Below are 20,869 nucleotides of genomic sequence, written 5' to 3' on the forward strand. Positions count from 1 at the left end.
TGCCTATACAATTATATTGAACACATCCCTATATAGTTACATATCAAATATTGAATATTCAGCTAATGATCAAAAAAGATGAACACAGTCACAAATATCCCCTTCCTTCATATTCAGCCTTCAACCAAAAGTCTTTCTAAGGCAGCATATAACAGAGCTAATAACAAATTGATGAATTAAAGGGGCATACTAGGAAAAATGGAGAAATAATGCTATTTGCTCTGAAAAATACTTCATTTTTATCTTGAGAATCAGATATGTTTAATATCTGCATATAACTTAATACGCATTTTATCCATTACATTTTTAAAGTATAATCTAAGGCTTTAAAAGGTATCTTTTTTATAGTAATTCAAAATTACAGAAGATGCCTTTCCTATAATTGAAGTTATTGATCAATTGAAGGTATAACCAGACTGAAATATACAGCAGCTTCTTGAAGAATGGCAGAAATAAAGTGAAAGTTCTAAATTCTTCTCTGAATTTTTCAGCTATTGCTAATGGAAGGTGCTGCCAATATAATAGGTAACACAGTTTTGTCTAACACTGGTCCAAGTAATCATCATATCTTATTTTTATTTTTATTTTTTTGAGACGGAGTCTCGCTGTGTCACCCAGGCTGGAGTGCAGTGGCACGATCTTGGCTCACTGCAAGTTCTGCCTCCTGGGTCCACACCGTTCTCCTGCCTCAGCCTCCCGAGTAGCTGGGACTACAGGCACCTACCACCATGCCCGGCTAATTTTTTTTGCATTTTCAGTAGAGATGGGGTTTCACTGTGTTAGCCAGGATGGTCTCGATCTCCTGACCTCGTGATCTGCCGCGCCTGGCCCTTATTTCTTAAGAATAGAAAACTGTAGAAGTTTGCATAGTAGATCATCTGGTGAGACCTCAGTCCTATGGTGAGAAAATTCTCTATAAAAGCTACATGGCCCATGATGTCATCCACCACCACATAAGCATATAAAATACATGATAAGGCTCTCCAGGAAAAAACATTCACAAGAAATAATGACTTCTTTCATCAGCTTAAAAGTGGGAAGAACTTATTTGATTAAAACCCTCTTTAAAATCGATTGTCTTGTTAGACTTCCCCTATCCATAATGAAATCATTACAGGGTTCTAATGTCAGGTGGAAAAGTGTTGACTATGGAGTTGTTTAGCCTCTGATTCTAGGATAAACCAAACAGTTAAATAATTTCCAAAAGTACAAAACAGACATTCCCCTCAAGTTACCCGGGCTTCTACAGGTACTTTTCAAGTGACCTACAAGTCCTATATTTTCAACAGCCACAGAAGTCAGAACCAAATTCAGGTTTCCAGCAAACACTGTAAACTGCAGTTCCCTGTGGCAGCCTGTCAGGTGGTCAGGCAGTTTGAAGGACTCTGGGTTCCTCTGCAATTGCTGTCATGACCACGAGCCTCTCACGTTCTACTTGGCTGGCCGTCCAGGTCTGAGGAAGTGAGAGCCAACAACCGCTTACTCAGCAGCGCATTGTGTCGCTTCAGGTATTCAATGGTGTCTCCTTGCTTTTCAACAATTTCTTCTAGGCCTGAAATAGTCCTGCAAATAATCAAGATATAAACGGGTTACACATATTCCCCAATACTCATTAGTGTCTTTGCAAACGAGTACCTATGAGTTTTTAGTAAAGCATATTGTATTTGTTACCTTTTCTTAGATGTCAGAAGCCAGGGCAATATTGCCAAGTAAGAATATTTTCCTAAATCATTTTAGTAACTTCTACTCTTGAAATAAATTTAAAATGTTATAAACTTTCACAACTCTACGTTTTAAAAAAGGTCATCACTGCTTTATTTAAGAAAGATCCTAATTTGTTAGAGTAAGATAATTGAGTATAAGTGATCAACTTAAATGGCATTTAAAGATAAGTAAAGGCAAAATTCATTCAATAATCAAATGACGATTAAAATAGACAACTCTGATCATGAGAAACAATTTTGTAAATGTATGGCATTTATTTCTTTTTGCATTTCTCCTTTTTTCTCCCATACCACAAACATGTATCTTTTTGCACTTGACACAAATAAAAATACTATTTAAGTATATAAAACAAACAAACAAAAAATCTAACTCCTTCCTACACTACTGCCCCAACCCACTTTGGTCTCACTGCTCAGAAGTAATAGTTATAAAGTGTTTTTAATTTCTTTTTTTTTTTTCTTTTGAGACAGAGTCTCGCTGTCTCCCAGGCTGGAGTGCAGTGGCGCGATTTCGGCTCACTGTAAGCTCCGCCTCCCAGGTTCACGCCATTCTCCTGCCTCAGCCTCCCAAGTAGCTGGGACTACAGGTGCCTGCCACCATGCCCAGCCAATTTTTTGTATTTTTAGTAGAGATGGGGTTTCACCGTGTAAGCCAGGATGGTCTCGATCTCCTGACCTCGTGATCCGCCCACCTCGGCCTCCCAAAGTGCTGCGATTACAGGCGTGAGCCACCGTGCCTGGCGAGTGTTTTTAATTTCCTTCCACTAATTTAAGATATTAGTACTAGGAATAGTGATGATGATAATGATAATGACAATAATATGCCAGATAAATTTTAATGTTGACTAAAAATTGCCTATTCAAGAAATAAAATGTTATTGGATGTGTTTTACTCAGATATCCTGTATGTGCTAAAAGGGAAATATTTCAAGGGATGGTGAGAAATTCAGTATGAAAAATATCACATGGGAATGGTCCCATGTGAACAAAAGATTTATTCTTAGAAATAGTTGGCCGGGCGCGGTGGCTCACGCCTGTAATCCCAGCACTTTGGGAGGCCGAGGCGGGCGGATCACAAGGTCAGGAGATCGAGACCACGGTGAAACCCCGTCTCTACTAAAAATACAAAAAATTAGCCGGGCGCGGTGGCGGGCGCCTGTAGTCCCAGCTACTCAGGAGGCTGAGGCAGGAGAATGGCGTAAACCCAGGAGGCGGAGCTTGCAGTGAGCCGAGATCGCGCCACTGCACTCCAGCCTGGGCGACAGAGCGAGACTCCGTCTCAAAAAAAAAAAAAAAAAAAAAAAGAAATAGTTATGCTTATAAATAATGTGGTTACAGGAATGGGCTATGTAACCACGTTACTATTATTATTATTTTTTGAGACACAGTCTAGCTCTGTCATTCAGGCTGGAGTGCAGTGGCATGATCTCCGTTCACTGCAACCTCCGCCTCCTGGGTTTAAGCGATTCTCCTGCCTCAGCCTCCTGGGTAGCTGGGATTACCAGCGCCCACCACCACGCCCAGCTAATTTTTGTATACTTAGCAGAGATGGGGTTTCACCATGCTGACCAGGCTGGTCTGAACTGACCTCAGGTGATCAACCCGCCTCAGCCTCCCAAAGTGCTGGGATTACAGGCATGAGCCACCACGTCCGGCATAAACTGAATTTTATTGACCCCAAGTTAACCCCATGAGGTGAAGGGAATACATTTTAAAGTTTTCCATTAAGTCATAAGAGGGCAATATTAGGTAAACTCTTCAGTGCTCAGGGAGAACAAGATGAAATATGAAAAGGGTCAAGGTCAGGAAGACCAGTCTCTGAATTTAATAAGCCCAAAAGTTAACAAAGAGATAATCAAGAATTGATACTAAAGTTATTCCTCTATTTAGGATACAATGAAGAAAAAGAGTCAACAAAATAAGACGGCAGATCATGGTAGGTGAAAAGTGACAAAAAAGGTTGTATTTTCTGGCCGGGCGTGGTGGCTCAAGCCTGTAATCCCAGCACTTTGGGAGGCCGAGACGGGTGGATCACGAGGTCAGGAGATCGAGATCATCCTGGCTAACATGGTGAAACCCCGTCTCTACTAAAAAAAATACAAAAAATACAAAAAACTAGCCGGGCGTGGTGGCGGGCACCTGTAGTCCCAGCTACTCGGGAGGCTGAGGCTAGAGAATCGCTTGAACCTGGGAGGCAGAGGTTGCAGTGAGCCAGGATCGTGCCATTGCACTCCAGCCTGGGCAACAGAGTGTGACTCCTCTCAAAAAAAAAAAAAAGAAAAAAAAGAAAAAAAAAAGAAAGAAAGAAAGAACCACAGACGTGACGCAGATAAAGAAGAAAAGAGGTCTGAAGTCTGAGCTTTGGGCACACCAATCTTTAGGAGTCTGGAAGGCGAAGGGGAGCAGGATAAAGAGACTGAAAAAGGAAGGGCCGGCAAGGAAACCAGGAGAGCCCAGGGAAGCATTTCAAGGAACAGGCAGTGGTTAACTGTGCCCACTGCCATTGAGAGGCAAACACAAGGACCAAGAGTCAATTCACTCTGGATTGGGCAAAGTAGAGGCCATCGGAGGGACTGCAGGGGAAGATGGGAGTAGGGTGACCAGTAAGGAGACTCTTGCATATCCAGGTAAGAGATGTTAGTGGCAGTGGAGGTAGAGAGCAGTGGTTGGATTATTATTTTATTTTTATTTTTATTTTATTTATTTATTTAGAGACAGAGTCTCACTCAGTTTATTTATTTATTTATTTAGAGACAGAGTCTCACTCAGTTTATTTATTTAGAGACAGAGTCTCACTCTGTCACCCAGGCTGGAGTGCAGTGGTGCCATCTTGGCTCACCTCAATCTCCACCTCCGGGGTTCAAGTGATTCTTCTGTTTCAGCCTCCCAAGTAGCTGAGATTACAGGTGTGAGCCACTGCACCCGGCCAGATTATTATTTTAGAGACAGACCCAACAGGACTTGCTGATGGGTTATCTGGGTGGAGGTGGGGTGAAGGAAGTCAAGGATGATGCCAGCTTTCCGGCCTCAGCAACCTGTTGAAGAGCCATGCTACTTCCCAAGATGGGGTGGGGAGAAGGTTGAATTTGAGTTGGGAGAGGGCTCTGTGTTGGACACATTAAGTTTGCAGACATCCAACTGGAGATGCTGATGGCTAATGAGAAAGTCAGATACACAAATCTGGACCACAGGGGAAATACACAGTTGGAGATACATGTTTAGGAGTCAGCAGCATATTTATGGGATCTATTTTTCTGTTGTTGTTTATATCCACTTAATACTCATACAGAGTTTAAAAAAAAAAAAAGGTTCACAATGAAAAACAACAATTCCCTCCCTCACTCCTCATGATCCACCACCTCTGAGTTTCAGGTCCAAAGGCAGCCACTTCAACTCTTTGTAACTGTTTCTTCTATATTTCTCTGTATTTCCAAATAATGAGATTATACAATTTCTTGATTTTTCCATGTTTGCTATTTATCTGCAGACTTTCTATATAAGAAATTAGAATTTAGCTCTCTTACTTTCCCCAAATCCATATACATATAAATTTAATGTCTTCTTTCTTGTAGCCTCTTAATCCAGTAAGCAATATTCCAATTTTGGGTTAAATCAATATTCAGAATCTGTAATATCACTATGTAGATATTAGCCACAGTTAAATAAATATGTAACAGTTGGCTAAATATTAGCTAGAGTTAAGCCATGTAAATCAGCCTTCTGATTTACCTAGAATTAATAATCACCTCGTTTTTTGTTCATATAGTTTTGTTTTTTGAGTCAGGGTCTCACTCTGTCGCCCAGGATGGAGTGCAGTGGCTCTCTGCAGCCTCCGTCTCCTGGCCTCAATCAATCCTCTCACCTCAGCCTCTTGAGTAGCTGGGACCACAGGTGCCTGCCACCACACTTGGCTAATTTTTTGTACTTTTGCAGAGACAGGGTTTTGGCATGTTGCCCAGGCTGGTCTTGAACTCCAGGGCTTCAGTGGTCCACCCATCTTGACCTCCCAAAGTGCTGAGATCACAGGCGTGAGCCACCACACGGGCCTGTATAGTTTTTTACATCTACTTTAGCCCCAAGATCTCCAACAGATGTGAATGATATTTTAATTACCATGGAAGTCACTTAGGGAGAGACTGTATAGAAACAAGGGAGGGCAGACCGGGCTGGCTGTTTGGGAGGCTAAAGTGGGAGGACTGCTTGAGCCCAGGAGTTTGAGGCCAGCCTGGGCAACACAGAGAGACTCCATCCCTTAAAAAGAAAGAAACAGGCCGGGCAAGGTGGCTCATGCCTGTAATCCCAGCACTTTGGGAAGCCGAGGCTGGCGGATCACCTGAGGTCAGGAGTTCGAGACCAGCCTGACTAACATGGAGAAACCCCATCTCTACTAAAAATACAAAATTAGCCAGGCTAATATACAGGTGCCACATGCCTGTAATCCCATCTACTGGGGAGGCTGAGGCAGGAGAATCGCTTGAAACTGGGAGGTGGAGGTTGCAGTGAGCCAAGATCATGCCATTGCACACCAGCCTGGGCAACAAGAGCAAAACTCCATCTCAAAAAAAAAAAAAAAAAAACGAAAAAAACAAGGACACCTATAAAAAAAGGTGCTTTGGTCGGGCGCGGTGGCTCACACCTGTATTCCCAGCACTTTGGGAGGCCAAGGCAGGCGGATCACGAGGTCAGGAGATCGAGACCATCCTGGCTAACACGGTGAAATCCCGTCTCTACTAAAAATACAAACAAAATTAGCTGGGCGTGGCGGCGGGCACCTGTAGTCCCAGCTACTCGCGAGGCTGAGGCAGGAGAATGGTGTGAACCCGGGAGGCGCAGCTTGCAGTGAGCCGAGATTGCACCACTGCACTCCAGCCTGGGCTACAGAGCGAGACTCTGTCTCAAAAAAAAAAAAAAAAAAAAAAAGGGGGCTTCAAAGAGGGAGTAACCAGTTAATGATGCCAAAAGCTCTTTAGAGGTCAAGTAGGTTGGCTAAGTGGTTAATCTTACTTTTGCATCAAATATATGGCCTGTTTAATACATTTACATATCCTGATTTAGACTTGATTTCATACAGCTGAAAGGAAATAAACAAATCAAACAAATGTAAAAGTACATATACACGATCACAAATTCCAAGCATCAGAATGGTTTCTAGCTTTCTAGGGGGAAAAACTCAATTATTTTATTTCTTACCTACATCTTACCTGAATCCAGTCTCCGAGGTAATATTGCTGGGGTAAGCATAGATTTTTTCTTCCTCAAGTATATCAGGCTCTGGTTTAGCTTTATTAAATCTCTGGATTTTCACTAAAATAATAAAGTCATTATTATATCGAATTCTGAAAAACAAGTCTAGTTTCATTTTTTCAAATTATGCTAATTTACTGTTCTTATTAACGTCCTCGAATATTTCAAAGTCTACTATGTGCCAGGCCTGTTCTAAGCTCTGCAAATACAGGGATTGCATTAGTCTTGAAAATAGCAATAATAGCTGACATTTATTGTGCACTTAGAACACATGAGGCACAGTTTAAATGTTTTACATGGATGCCCTCATTCAGTTCTCATAACCACCTGCATGAAGTGGATGCACTTATTACCCCCCAGTGAAGCCCAGAGAAGTTGAGCAACCAGTCAGCCATCTAATTCAGAAATCATGACTTCCTCTGGTCCAGGGGAAAACAGAGATAATAAGCCGACATTCTAAGACAGTATGGAAAGTACCTTCAACAGAAGCTTGTGCAAGAGGCTTGCACAAGGAGTTGTCAAGCTGCTTTTTGGCCTGGAAAGCAGTGCCTAACTCAACAGGAGATATTAGAGAGGGGAAAGAGGATAGAGCTTGAGCCCATCCTTGAGAGAAACACAGGAATTAATCACACAGACTAGGAGAATAAAGAAGGGTGCTTCAGGTGCAGGAGGAGTCGGAACAAATGCTATGGTCTTGAGAAGCTACACATATGTATGGGTGCGAGGGTGTATGGACAAGGGGTGAGGTCGGGAAGGTGGGCAGAGAATGCATCAGGAGTGGCTGGTGTGTCATGCAAGGCATTTACTTTTTTTTTTTTTTTTTTTTTGAGACAGAGTCTTGCTCTGTCACCCAACCTTGGCTCACTGCAACCTCCGTCTCTGCCTCCTAGGTTCAAGCAATTCTCCCACCTCAGCCTCCCAACTGGGATTACAGGTGTGCGCCACCACACCCAGCTAATTTTTTTGTATTTTCAGTAGAGATGGTGTTTCACCATGTTGGCCATGCTGGTCTCAAATTCCTGGGCTCAAGTGATCCGACCGCCTCGGCCTCCCAAAGTGCTGGGACTACAGGCGTGAGTCATCAGGCCCGGCCTAAGGCATTTAGATTTTATCCTCAGAGCAACTGGCAGTCATTGAAAGGATCTCACCATCATCCCTGAAGAGCAGGCTATGTAGAGGCCATTCAAGGAGAACCTTTCAGGCCCAGCATGATGGCTCATGTCTGTAATCCCACCACTTTGGGAGGCCGAGGCAGGTAGATGATCTGACCTCCGGAGTTTGAGACCAGCCCGGCAAACATGGTGAGATGCCGTCTTTATTAAAAATACAAAAATTAGCTGGGCATGGTGGTAGGCACCTATAATCCTAGCCACTCAGGAGGCTGAGGCAGGAGAATCTCTTAAACCCAGGAGGCGGAGGTTGCAGTGAGCTGAGATCGCGCCATTGCACTCCAGCCTGGGCGACGAGAGCGAAACTCTGTCTCAAAAAAAAAAAAAAAAAAAAAAAAAGAAAAGAAAATGCTTTTTATGCCACAGGAAAACTTCAGATTTTTTTTCCTTCAACTGTTAGAAAACTCTGGGCAGGGAAGCTGTTAACAATCAGAGTTAAGTATGAACAAGATCACACTGGCAGGAATAAGAAATATGAATCAGTGGACAGAGGGAAAGAGACCTGTTATGTGTCTATTGGATACAGCCATGCAAGAGATGATGAGTACCTACCTAACCAAGGCAGTGAGTGGCAGGGACCAAAGAAAAGAGACAGAGCTGAAAGACAGGTCCTGTCTGTCAGTAAGACTGATGACTGACGATCCCCAATCCTATCCAGTTCTTGGGGAGTGAGGTAGAAGGAAGAAGGTAGATGACTCCTACGTTTCTAGGATGGGCTGGTATTGTTAACTGAGCTAGAAGAGGAGGGTTAGGATGGAGGGAAATTTTGAAGAAAATTATGTTCTGTTCAATTCTGATCTTGTTGGTACCTGTGGGACATGTGGATGAAAACTTCACTAAGCAGATGAATATATAAAATTTGGGACCAGGTGCGGTGGGTCATGCCTGTAATCCCAGCACTTTGGGAGGCCAAGGTGGGCAGATCACCTGAGGTCAGGAGTTAGAGACCATCCTGGCTAACATGACGAAACCCCACCTCTATTAAAGTGCTAGCCTCCTAAAGTGCTAGGATTACAGACATGAGCCACTGTCCCTGGCCTATTTCTTAATTTTTAATTTTAAATGTCAAGCTAACATTTCAGCTGCCTTCAGAGAAGCAAAAGTTTGCGGATGTTTTTGTTGTTGTTGTCTTAGGAGACAGGGTCTTAGTCTGTCACCCAGGCTGGAGTGCGGGCATGTGATCTCGGCTCATTGCAACCTCTGCCTCCCAGGCTCTAGTGATCCTCCCACTTTAGCCTCCTGAGGGGTTGGGACCACAGTTGTGCACCACCACACCTGGCTAATTTTTTGTATTTTTTGTAGAGATGGATTTCATCATGTTGCCCAGGCTGGTCTTGAACTCCAGAGCTCAAGTGATCCTCCTGCCTCAGTCTCCCAAAGTGCTGGGATTACAGGCTTGAAGCACCTTTCCCAGCCCAAAAAGTACGTCTTGTTTTAATGAAAAAGGTACACTTGCGTTGACAAAAATTTATTAATGACACAATCTTAAAAGAACGGGGTCTCACAAGTGGTGGCTGTACCTTCCTGTTGGTTTGAAATTTAAAAAGTCTGCATGTGGTCACCACTCAGATACACAGAGAACTTCCTTGTCGCTAAGATAATGGGCTATACTTTACACTGGGAGGAAAGGAAGCAGTTCGAGGTTCCTATAAGAACAGGCTCATTGTAATTCTCACCTGTGTAAATGAGGAGACATATCAGGGAACAGATGAGTTCCAGGGCCAAGAGGGCCAGAATGAGGTCAAGATACAATCTGCCCGGCTCTGGGAAGGAGTGCTGCATGCACAGTATGAGGAGAAGCACTGTGTTGCCTGAGGAGGAGAAACATAAAACACAGCGTGTGATGAGAAAGACATATATGGTCTTTGTCCAATAGATAGTTGGCCTTTGTCTGGTTCCTTATACAGAGCTCCTAAAACACTTGTTAATTTCCTGCGTGATCAGAGCCTTCAGAAATGAAGACCCAGGCCAGGTGCAGTGGCTCACACCTGTAATTTCAGCATTTTGTGAAGCCAAGGCAAGAGGACTGCTTGAGCCCAGGTGGTCAAGATCAGCTTAGGCAACATAGCAAGACCCCACATCTACAAAACAATATAAAAAATTAGCCAGGCATGGTGGCACACATCTGTAGTTCCAGCTACCTGGGAGGCTAAGGTGGGAGGATTGCTTGAGCCTGGGAGGTTGAGGCTGCAGTGAGCTGAGGTCGTGCCAATGCACTCCAGCCTGGGCAACAGAGCAAGACCCTATCGCAAACAAACAAACAAACAAAACTAAAAAAAAAGAAAAGAAATGAAAGACCCAGAGGAAACTATTCTTATGCTTAGGTTTGATGAAGAATGGACAGCCATGTAGAAATGTGATTGGACAAAGTATAATCTAATAGGAATAGACTGAAGGGCGTAACCCAGTAAGGCCTGTCTATTCAGATTCTTCTTGGCGTCTGTGTAGACTCCTCACCCCCAACCCTCCTGCCATATAGGGCAGGACCCCTCTGAAATAAGGGTCTTCAAGGGAAAAGGGTAAAGGGAGAAAGTGACCTTGTCTAGATTTGATGGCCTGCTTTGGGAGAGAGGAATCTAGTTTCTACGGCCTGCCTTTGGGAAGCAGCGTTCTGGTTTCTATGACTGGCCAGGGGAGAAAGAAGGACAAGAAACAGGAGGGCAGGAAGGCAGAGAGGCTTTGCTTCTGAGCCCCTTCCAATCTCCGTTAGTTTGAAGTACTCAGCATGCCAGAGCCCTGCACTTTGGAGTATGGTGTTCTGAATCCCAACAGGTATATTTGGTTTTTGTATAGAGTTCCTAAAACCCTTGGAATTTCCTGATAGAAGTGTCTTTTAGGCCGGGCGCAGTGGCTCAGGTCTGTAATCCTAACACTTTGGGAGGCCAAGGTGGGCGGATCACTTGAGGTTGGGAGTTTGAGACCAGCCTGACCAACATGGAGAAACCCCGTCTCTACTAAAAATATAAAATTGGCTGGGCATGGTGGCACATGCCTGTAATCCTAGCTACTTGGGAGGCTGAGGCAGGAGAATCACTTGAACCCAGGAGGCGGAAGTTGCAGTGAGCCAAGATCGTGGCACTGCACTCAGCCTAGGCAACAAGAGCGAAACCCCATCTCAAAAAAAAAAAACACACAAAAAAAACAAAAACAAAAAAGGTATGGTGGTGGGACATGCCTAGTCCCAGCTACTTGAGAGTTTGAGGCAGGAGAATCACTTGAACCCAGGAGGCGGAGGTTGCAGTGAGCCAAGATCACACCACTGCACTCCAGCCTGGTGACAGAGCGAGACTCCATTTCAAAAAAAAAAATCTATTGAACAATGAGTTCTGATGAACTTCCAGGTTGCTGGGAGGGTGGTGTACCCCAACTCCATGTGGACAGAAGTTCCTGTACTTGGGACCCTGCTAGACCTCACGCAATGTACCTCTTCATCTGGCTGTTCATCTATCTCCTTTATAACAAACCACAAAACATAAGTGTTTCCCTGAGTTTTGTGAACCATTCTAGCAAATTACAGAACTCAAGAAGAGAGGGGCCAGGTATGGTGGCTCACACCCGTAATCCCAACACTTTGGGAGGCCGAGGCAGGTGGATCACTTGAGGTCAGGAGTTCGAGAGCAGTATGGCCAACATGGCGAAACGCTGTCTCCACTAAAAATACAAAAATTAGCTGGTGTGGTGGTGCACATCTGTAATCCCAGCTACTTGGGAGGCTGACACAGGAGAATCACTTGATCCCAGAAGGCAGAGGTTGCAGTGAGCTGAGATCGCACCACTGCACTCCAGCCTGGGAGAAAGAGAGAGACTTTGTCTCAAAAAAAAAAAAAAAAAAAAAGGAGGTCATAGAAACCCCAGTTTATAACTGGTACGTCAGAAGTATGGGAAGCATGGTCTTTCAACAGACATCTGAAATGGGGAGAGCCTTGTGGGATTGAGCCCTTTAATTTGTGGGATCTAAGACTATCTGCGGATAGATGGTGCTATAATTGGATTAAGTTGAAGAACACCCAGTTGGTGTCTGCTGGAGAACTGAATTAAACCGTTGTAGAGGAAACTCTACACATCTAGTTTAGTAAGAAGTGTTCTGTGTAGGAACGTAGAAAAGCAGTTTTTTCAGACAACATGTTAGAGCTCAGCACTGACACCCACAAGGGCATACCTGCACACAAAACTATTTATTCTTAGCAGCAAAGGAAGTTAAAGGATAAAAACAAAATACTGCTAAATTTGGGGGAAAATGGAAAAAAAATCTATACATCTAAGAGTCAATAATGGCCCATAATACAAATATATAAAAACTTGAACTTTCTTAAAAACTTAGGAATGATTTTTTGCTTTACAGAATTATTAACAATTACTTCCTTTGGGTACCCAATGCAAGTAAAAAGTAATGCCATTTTTAGAAGTTTGCATTTAAGACACAAAAAAGAAAAAAAAAATGTTTGCCTTAGACCAGTTCTTCAGGACCCACATGGTGGGAATCCTAGGAGCCCATTCTGGTCACCTCGTACAGCAACAGCAGAACTAAAGGATGATTAAGAGTGTGCCCATGATCCAAACTACCTGGATGAAAACCCAGGACAAGTTACCTAGTATCTCTGCTCTTCCAGTCCCCATCTAAAAAATGGGGATAACAGTACCTTCCTCAGAATGCTGGTCTTTTTTTTTTTTTTTTTTTTTTTTTTTTGAGTTGGAGTCTTGCTCTGCTGCCCAGGCTGGAGTGCAAAGGCACAATCTCAGCTCATTGCAACCTCTGCCTCCTGGGTTCAAGCGATTTTCTTGCCTCAGCGTCCTGAGCAGCTGGGATTACAGGTGTGCACCATCATGTCCGGCTAATTTTTGTATTTTTAGTAGAAATCGGGTTTCACCACGTTAGCCAGGCTGGTCTTTTTTTTTCTGAGACGGAGTCTCTCTCTGTCGCCCAGGCTGGAGTGCAGTGGCGCGATCTCCGCTCACTGCAAGCTCCGCCTCCCGGGTTCACGCCATTCTCCTGCCTCAGCCTCCCGAGCAGCTGGGACTACAGGCGCCGGCCACCGCGCCAGGCTAATTTTTTGTATTTTTAGTAGAGACGGGGTTTCACTATGGTCTCGATCTCCTGACCTCATGATCCGCCCGCCTCAGCCTCCCAAAGTGCTGGGATTACAGGCATGAGCCACCGCGCCCGGCCACCAGGCTGGTCTTGAACTCCTGACTGCAAGTGATCTGCGAGCCTCGGCCTCCCAAAGTGCCTGGCCCACAGTGCTATTCTGGGGAGTGAGTTAATATGTGAAAAATTCTTAGAACAGTGCCTGGCCTGTAAATGTTCAATAAATATTACCTGTTTCCACCCCCCACCACACACTCAGCATATCTATTACTTACTTAGGAGGACCAGGACCATTTTAACCTCAATTTGCACTTTTATTCTGACAAATGTCAAAGAGAAGTTCAGGGGCAGACTCTGTAGCATCTTATCTTAGAATTTTCTAAAACGTATTTAACACATTTATGTGAGTCTGATCCTGAGAGGGAAAATGCTTAATTTATCTTCTATTGCTTGACACAAAAGAAATGATTGTGAGCCAAAGAGCCTTGCTGAAAGAACCCCCAATTCAAACTAACTACACAAGCCTAGGAGTTTGAGACTACAGTGAGCTATGACAGCACAAGTACACTCCAGCCTGGGCAACAGAGCGAGACCTTGTCTCTAAAACAAACAAACAAAACAAAAAACAAAACAAAAAGAGTTTTGACAAAATATCACTGAATTTAAAAAAGAAAAGTAACGACACAAAGTTACCTTCTAGCAGGCCCACTCAAGCAATGACCTGTCACAGTATATTAGCATATTGACAGATTCTTTGTAAATCAGTTTTGTGAACAAGATAAATACAGGTTTTTTGTTTTTTTCTTTTCTTTTCTTTTCTTTTTTTTTGAGAGGGAGTCTTGCTCTGTCACCAAGGCTGGAGTGCAGTGGCATAATCTCGGCTCACTGCAACCTCCGCCTCCCAGGTTCATGTGATTCTCCTGCCTCAGCCTCCGGAGTAGCTGGGATTACAGGCATGTGCCACCACACCCGGCTAATTTTTGTGTTTTTCGTAGAGACGGGGTTTCACCATGTTGGTCAGGCTGGTCTTGAACTCCTGACCTTGTGATTCGCCTGCTTCGGACTCCCAAAGTGCTGGGATTACAGGTGTTAGCCACCCCACCCGGCCGATACAGTTTTACAACATTTAGGAAAGAAATATACGCTAGGAAAAAAAAAAACTTCTGCAGAGAAATGAAAAGAGTTTTCAAAGGATTTTAAAAGTACAGGGCAAATCCTATGTACCAGTAAGTTCACAGTCTGGTGGGAAAGCAATACTGAAATAAAACATTCCTTATAATGGTATGTGCTGTGGACATTACACAAGTACCCTCCTTGAAGAAGACCACCCCATATAATATCTTAGTTCAGACCAAAGCCACTTCACCTCTGGGTTACCACATCAGCCTCCTTACCAGTTTTGTGCTAACCAAACACACTCTCCAGTTATACAGTAATAGTCTAATAGCTGGTGTCTTTTTTTTTTTTGAGACAGAGTCTTACTCTGTTGCCCAGGCTGGTGAGATCTCAGCTCACTGTAACCTCTGCCTCCCCAGTTCAAGTGATTCTTGGCCTCCCTAGTAGCTGGAATTACAGGCGCCTGCCACGCCACCATGCCCAGCTAATTTTTGTATTTGTTTTGTTTTTTTTTTGATTTGCAGTTTTGCTCTTGTTGCCCAGGAGGGAGTGCAATGGTGCAATCTCAGCTTACTGTAACCTCCGCCTCCCTGGTTCAAGCGATTCTTCTGTTTCAGCCTCCTGAGTAGCTGAGATTACAGATGCCCGCCACCATACCTGGCTAATTTTTTGTATTTTTAGTAGAGATGGAGTTTCACCATGTTGGCCAGACTGGTCTCGAACTCCTGACCTCAGGTGATCCGCCCACCTCGGCCTCCTAAAGTGCTGGGATTATAGGCGTTAGCCATGGCACCTGGCCTAATTTTTGTATTTTTAACAGAGACAGGTTTTCATCATGTTGGCCAGGCTGGTCTGGAATCCCTGGCCTCAAGTGACCCGCCTGCCTTGGCCTCCCAAAGTGCTGGGATTACAGGAGTGAGCTACCAAGCCCAGCCTAGTTTAGTGTTTTTTAAATGGTTTTATAACCATAGACACAGTCTAAGTGTTTTTTCTTTTACGTCACTCACCATTTTAAAAAGATTCTAGGCTGGCGGTGGCTCCTGAGGTCAAAAGTTTGAGACCAGCCTGACCAACATGGAGAAACCCCATCTCTACTAAAAATACAAAATTAGGGGCCGGGCGCGGTGGCTCAAGCCTGTAATCCCAGCACTTTGGGAGGCCGAGACGGGCGGATCACAAGGCCAGGAGATCGAGAGACGATCCCGGCTAACACGGCGAAACCCCGTCTCTACTAAAAAATACAAAAAAACTAGCCGGGCGAGGTGGCGGGCGCCTGTAGTCCCAGCTACTTGGGAGGCTGAGGCAGGAGAACGGCGTAAACCCGGGAGGCGGAGCTTGCAGTGAGCTGAGATCCGGCCACTGCACTCCAGCCTGGGTGACACAGCAGGACTCCGTCTCAAAAAAAAAAAAAAAAAAAATACAAAATTAGCTGGGTGTGGTGGTGCATGCCTGTAATCCCAGCTACTTGGGAGGCTGAGGCAGAAGAATCACTTGAACCCGGGAGGTGGCGGTTGCGGTGAGCTGAGATCCTGCCATTGCACTCCAGTCTGAGCGACAGAGCGAGACTCTGTCTCAAAAAAAAAAAAACAAAAAAACAAAGATTCTAGGCAGGTGCAGTGGCTCATGCCTGTAATCCCAACACTTTGGGAGGTCAAGGCAGGTGGATCACTTGAGGTTGGGAGTTCAAGACCAGCCTGACCAACACGGTGAAACCCCGTCTCTACTAAAAATACGAAATTAGCTGGGCGTGGTAGTGCATACCTGTAATCCCAGCCACTCAGGAAGCTGAGGCAGAAGAATTGCTTGAACCCAGGAGGTGGAGGTTGCAGTGAGCCAAGATGGCACCACTGCACTCCAGCCTGGGCAACAAGAGTGAAACTCAGTCTCAAAAAAAAAAAAAAAAAAAAAAAGATTCTAAGGTTAATGCTTGCTATTCATTAAGAATATTTGGGGCTGGACACGGTGGTTCACGCCTGTAATCCCAGCACTTTGGAAGGCCAAGGCGGGTGGATCACAAGGTCAGGAGATCAAGACCATCCTGGCTAACATGGTGAAACCCTGTCTCTACCAAAAATAGAAAAATTAGCCGGGCAAGGTGGCGGGCGCCTGTAGTCCCAGCTACTCGGGAGGCTGAGGCAGGAGAATGGCATGAGGGAAACGGAGCTTGCAGTGAGCCGAGATCGTGCCACTGCACTCCAGCCTGGGTGACAGAGAGAGACTCTATCTCAAAAAAAAAAAAAAAGAATATTTGGAAGAAATAAGTTCCTGTGGGCTGGGCAGTCCTGTAATGACCAGAAACTGAGAGCTACCACGCCTGGGCTCCAGTGTAGGATCTGCTGCCTCCTAGAAACGAAACCCACGATCTCACCCAGACCTGGACTCCTCCACTGTAAAACGGGGGAAATAATGCTTATCACACAGGGTTCTGGTAGGAAGCAATGAACTAACAATGCCTAAGTAGACATGTAGTAAATGCCATGTATCATTATTATTATTAAAACAAGAATTCTAATTTTCAATTCCAGGTACATGCTATGCAGCCCCTCCTCCAAACAAAACTCACAGGGGACTTGAAGTCAGATGCTATGCTACATATAGGAGAGACCTAGCCGCTCTGACTCACCCCAGGGCACCAGACCCAGATATCAGTGAGGACTCCAGCAGGCATTTCTACAAGTCAACTAAGACAGTCTCGGGCCCTCCCAAAGAATGTGGGCCTCTGAGAACTAAAGGTAAGCAGGAAGGACACAATCACTATGCCCTCAGGTCCTACAATTCCTGCCGAGAATTCCCTCCAGAATTGAGCAGTTCCCTTGAACTGCACTTTTGCATGTCCTCAGCCTCTGGCTTCACACTTTGAGGCCCCAGAGAGACTGTTCGACTGGACCCATATGATGGGTTGAAAATTACTATTTTCAGTGAAGGACCAAGTTTTCATTTCAATGTGAAAAAAGCCCCAAATATGCAACTTGGCTCCGTAACTAATAATAATTGATTATTTTATTTTATTTTATTTTATTTTAAGATGGAGTCTCACTCTGTCCCTCAGGCTGGAATGCAATGGCGCCATCTTCACTCACTGCAACCTCCACCTCCCAGGTTCAAGCAATTCTCCTGCCTCAGCCTCCTGAGTAGCTGGGATTATAGGCACCCACCACCACTCCCAGTCATGCCCAGCTAATTTTTTTTTTTTTTTGTATTTTTAGTACAGACGGGGTTTCACCATGTTAGCCAGGCCTGTCTCGGACTCCTGACATCAGGTGATCCGCCTGCCTCGACCTCCCAAAGTGCTGGTATTACAGGTGTGAGCCACCAAATACATTTTGTGGCCCAAATACATTTTGAACTCAAATATTATTAGGCGGGGCGCAGTGGCTCATGTCTGTAATGCCAGCACTATGGGAGGCTGAGGTGAGTGGATCACCTGAGGTCAGGAGTTCGAGACCAGCCTGGCCAACACGGTGAAACCTCGTCTCTACTAAAAATACAAAAATTTGCTGTGCATGGTGGTGCATGACTGTAGTCCAGCCTGGGGAGGCTGAGGCAGGAGAATCAGTTGAACCTGGGAGGCAGAGGTTGCAGTGAGCTGAGTTCACACCACTGCACTCCAGCCTGGACAACAGAGCAAGACTCCCCGTCTCAAAAAAAAAAAAAAAAAAAAATATATATATATATATATATATATATATGGATCTAAGGAAGGAGAACAGATAAATCGGGTAAATATTTTCACTTGGTAGGAAAGCAAAGCCCTTTCTCCCATCTCTACCCAAAAGTAAATAATGTTTTTTCTTCTCTGGAAAATAACAAAATATATCAGGCTGAAGTTAATATTATCAGTACTGTTATCTGTAAGTCCTACATCTCCATAGATTTATCTTGTTTTTTTTTTTCTTTGCAAATATGAAAAAATATTTTAAAAAATAGAAATAAGATAAGTACCTGCTCCATTCCTTTTGATTTTCTGGGTTTCACATGAGCCACATAAATGTGACATCACCTGTGATTCTAAAGGTCCAAGTGTTCAGAAACAGATTATGATCACTGCTCACACATTTAACAAGAATTTGAAAGGCAGATGTTGGAAAGGTAAAGATCAAACAATATCTTTGTGAGCTTCAAAAATACTATTTCCAGACCATCACTTGAGAAACTGAATATTATTTTGGTCACAGATCATATAAGATCTTTTGTAGTTTAAAAATAAGCTTTTTTCTTTTTTTTTAGTCTTTGTGTTACCCTGACATCTTCTGGCCAAAAGAGAGTGCTGCACATCAACAGCTGAACATTATCAAGCTCATTCTCACAAGCGGCAGGGAGCGATACATGCTCCCACTTTAAGAGCAGTCAAGATCACCCATCTCTATAAACTGCTTAGCCCTGTTATAGCATAGCCCTCCAGCTTCCACTGAGAATTTCACTGAGTAGATAAACTTGCAGTTTACCCTTTAAGAAAATGCACTAACAGAACAGAAGAAAAATAAATTCTGTAGAGCCTTTTTTTGTTTTTTTGGAGAAAAATCTTTAATTTGATTCAATTTTTTTTTTCTTTTTTTATAGAGAAGGGTATCACTCTTTCACCTAGGCTGGAGTGTGGTGCATACTCATAGCTCACTGCAGCCTCAAACTCCTAGGCTCAAGTGGATCCTCCCACCTCAGCCTCCCAAGTAGCTAGGACTACAGGCACAGGCCACTACACATGACTAATTTATTTATTTTTATTTTGTTTTATTTTATTTATTTATTTAGAGATGGAGATTTATTTATTTATTTGTTTATTTAGAGATGGAGTCTCATTCTGTCACCCAGGCTGGAGTGGCATGATCTCAGCTTAAGGCAAACCTCCACTTCCTGGGTTCAAGTGATTCTCAGCCTCCCAAGTAGCTGGGATTACAGGCGCCTCCCACCACACCCAGCTAATTTTTGTGTTTTTAGTAGAGATGGGGTTTCACCATGTTGACCAGGCTGGTCTCTTTTTTTTTTTTTTTTTTTTTTGAGACGGAGTCTCGCTGTGTCGCCCAGGCTGGAGTGCAGTGGCCAGATCTCAGCTCACTGCAAGCTCTGCCTCCCGGGTTTTTACACCATTATCCTGCCTCAGCCTCCCGAGTAGCCGGGACTACAGGCGCCCGCCACCTCGCCCGGCTAGTTTTTTGTATTTTTTAGTAGAGACGGGGTTTCACCGTGTTAGCCAGGATGGTCTCGAACTCCTGACCTCGTGATCCGCCCGTCTCGGCCTCCCAAAGTGCTGAGATTACAGGCTTGAGCCACCACGCCCGGCGACCAGGCTGGTCTCAAACTCCTGACCTCAAGTGATCCTCCCGCCTCAGTCTCCCAAAGTGCTGAAGTGCTGGCATTACCCGCATGAACCACCATGCCCTGCCTTAATTTTTTTAGATGGAGTTTCGCTCTTGTTACCCAGGCTGGAGTGCAATGGTGCGATCTCAGCTCACTGCAACCTCCACCTCTGGGATTCAAGCAATTCCCCTGCCTCAGCCTCCCAAGTAGCTGGGATTACAGGCGCCCGCCACCACGTTCAGCTAATTTTTGTTTTTTTTTTTTTTGAGGCGGAGCTTCACTCTTGTTGCCCAGGCTGGAGTGCAATGGCACAATCTCGGCTCACCGCAACCTCCGCCTCCTAGGTTCAAGCAACTCTCCTGCCTCAGCCTCCCTAGTAGCTGGGATTACAGGCATGTGCCACCAGGCCCAGCTAATTTTGTATTTTTAGTAGAGACGGGGTTTCTCCATGTTGGTCAGGCTGGTCTCGAACTCCCGACCTCAGGTGATCCACCCACCTCAGCCTCCCAAAGTGCTGGGATTATAGGCATGAGCCACCACGCCCAGCCAATTTTTTTTTTTTTTTTTTTTTTTAATTTAGCCTGGGCTGGGCGCGGTGGCTCAAGTCTGTAATCCCAGCACTTTGGGAGGCCGAGACGGGCGGATCCCACAGTCAGGAGATCGAGACCATCCTGGCTAACACGGTGAAACCCCGTCTCTACTAAAAAACACAAAAAACTAGCCGGGCAAGGTGGCGGGCGCCTGTAGTCCCAGCTACTCGGGAGGCGGAGGCAGGAGAATGGCGTAAACCCAGGAGGCGGAGCTTGCGGTGAGCTGAGATCCGGCCACTGCACTCCAGCCTGGGCAACAGAGCAAGACTCCGTTTCAAAAAAAATAAAAACAAAACCAAAAAAAACCACATTAGCCGGGTATGGTGTCACGCACCTGTAGTCTCAGCTACTCAGGAGGCTGAGGTGAAGGATTGCTTAAGCCCAGGAATTCCAGGCAATACTGAGCCATGAAGGTGCTACTGCCTTTCAGCCTGGGTGACAGAGCAAGGCCCTGTCTCAGAAAAAATAAAATTAAATTAAAAAATTCCCTCTCCCTATCCTCAAATATCAAATAGCAACAGCATTTCTATCTTTATGAGATGAGTAAACCACCTGATAACAAAAGAGAGTATAATTCCACATTTCACACATGCTATGAGGATACCATGTTCATAACAAATAACAGATTTCAAATGAAAATTAAAG

General features: G+C 44.6%; 1 protein-coding gene across 2 annotated transcripts in view; it reads right to left on the minus strand.

The window, feature by feature from the left end:
• Positions 1-236: 236 nt before the first annotated feature.
• TMEM192 (transmembrane protein 192) overlaps positions 237-20,869 on the minus strand; it is a 35,109-nt gene continuing 14,476 nt past the window's right edge. For both annotated transcript variants that reach the window (XM_015139449.3, XM_015139448.3), the window contains exons 4-6: positions 9,814-9,948; positions 6,926-7,028; positions 237-1,563 (exon numbers count right to left, since the gene is read on the minus strand). In XM_015139449.3, coding sequence (XP_014994935.3) covers positions 1,425-1,563; positions 6,926-7,028; positions 9,814-9,948 — 377 coding nt within the window. In that variant the 3' untranslated portion in view covers positions 237-1,424. The remainder of the gene's footprint in view (positions 1,564-6,925; positions 7,029-9,813; positions 9,949-20,869) is intronic.

This window comes from Macaca mulatta, chromosome 5 (genome assembly GCF_049350105.2).
Source record: "Macaca mulatta isolate MMU2019108-1 chromosome 5, T2T-MMU8v2.0, whole genome shotgun sequence".
Lineage (NCBI taxonomy): Eukaryota > Metazoa > Chordata > Mammalia > Primates > Cercopithecidae > Macaca > Macaca mulatta.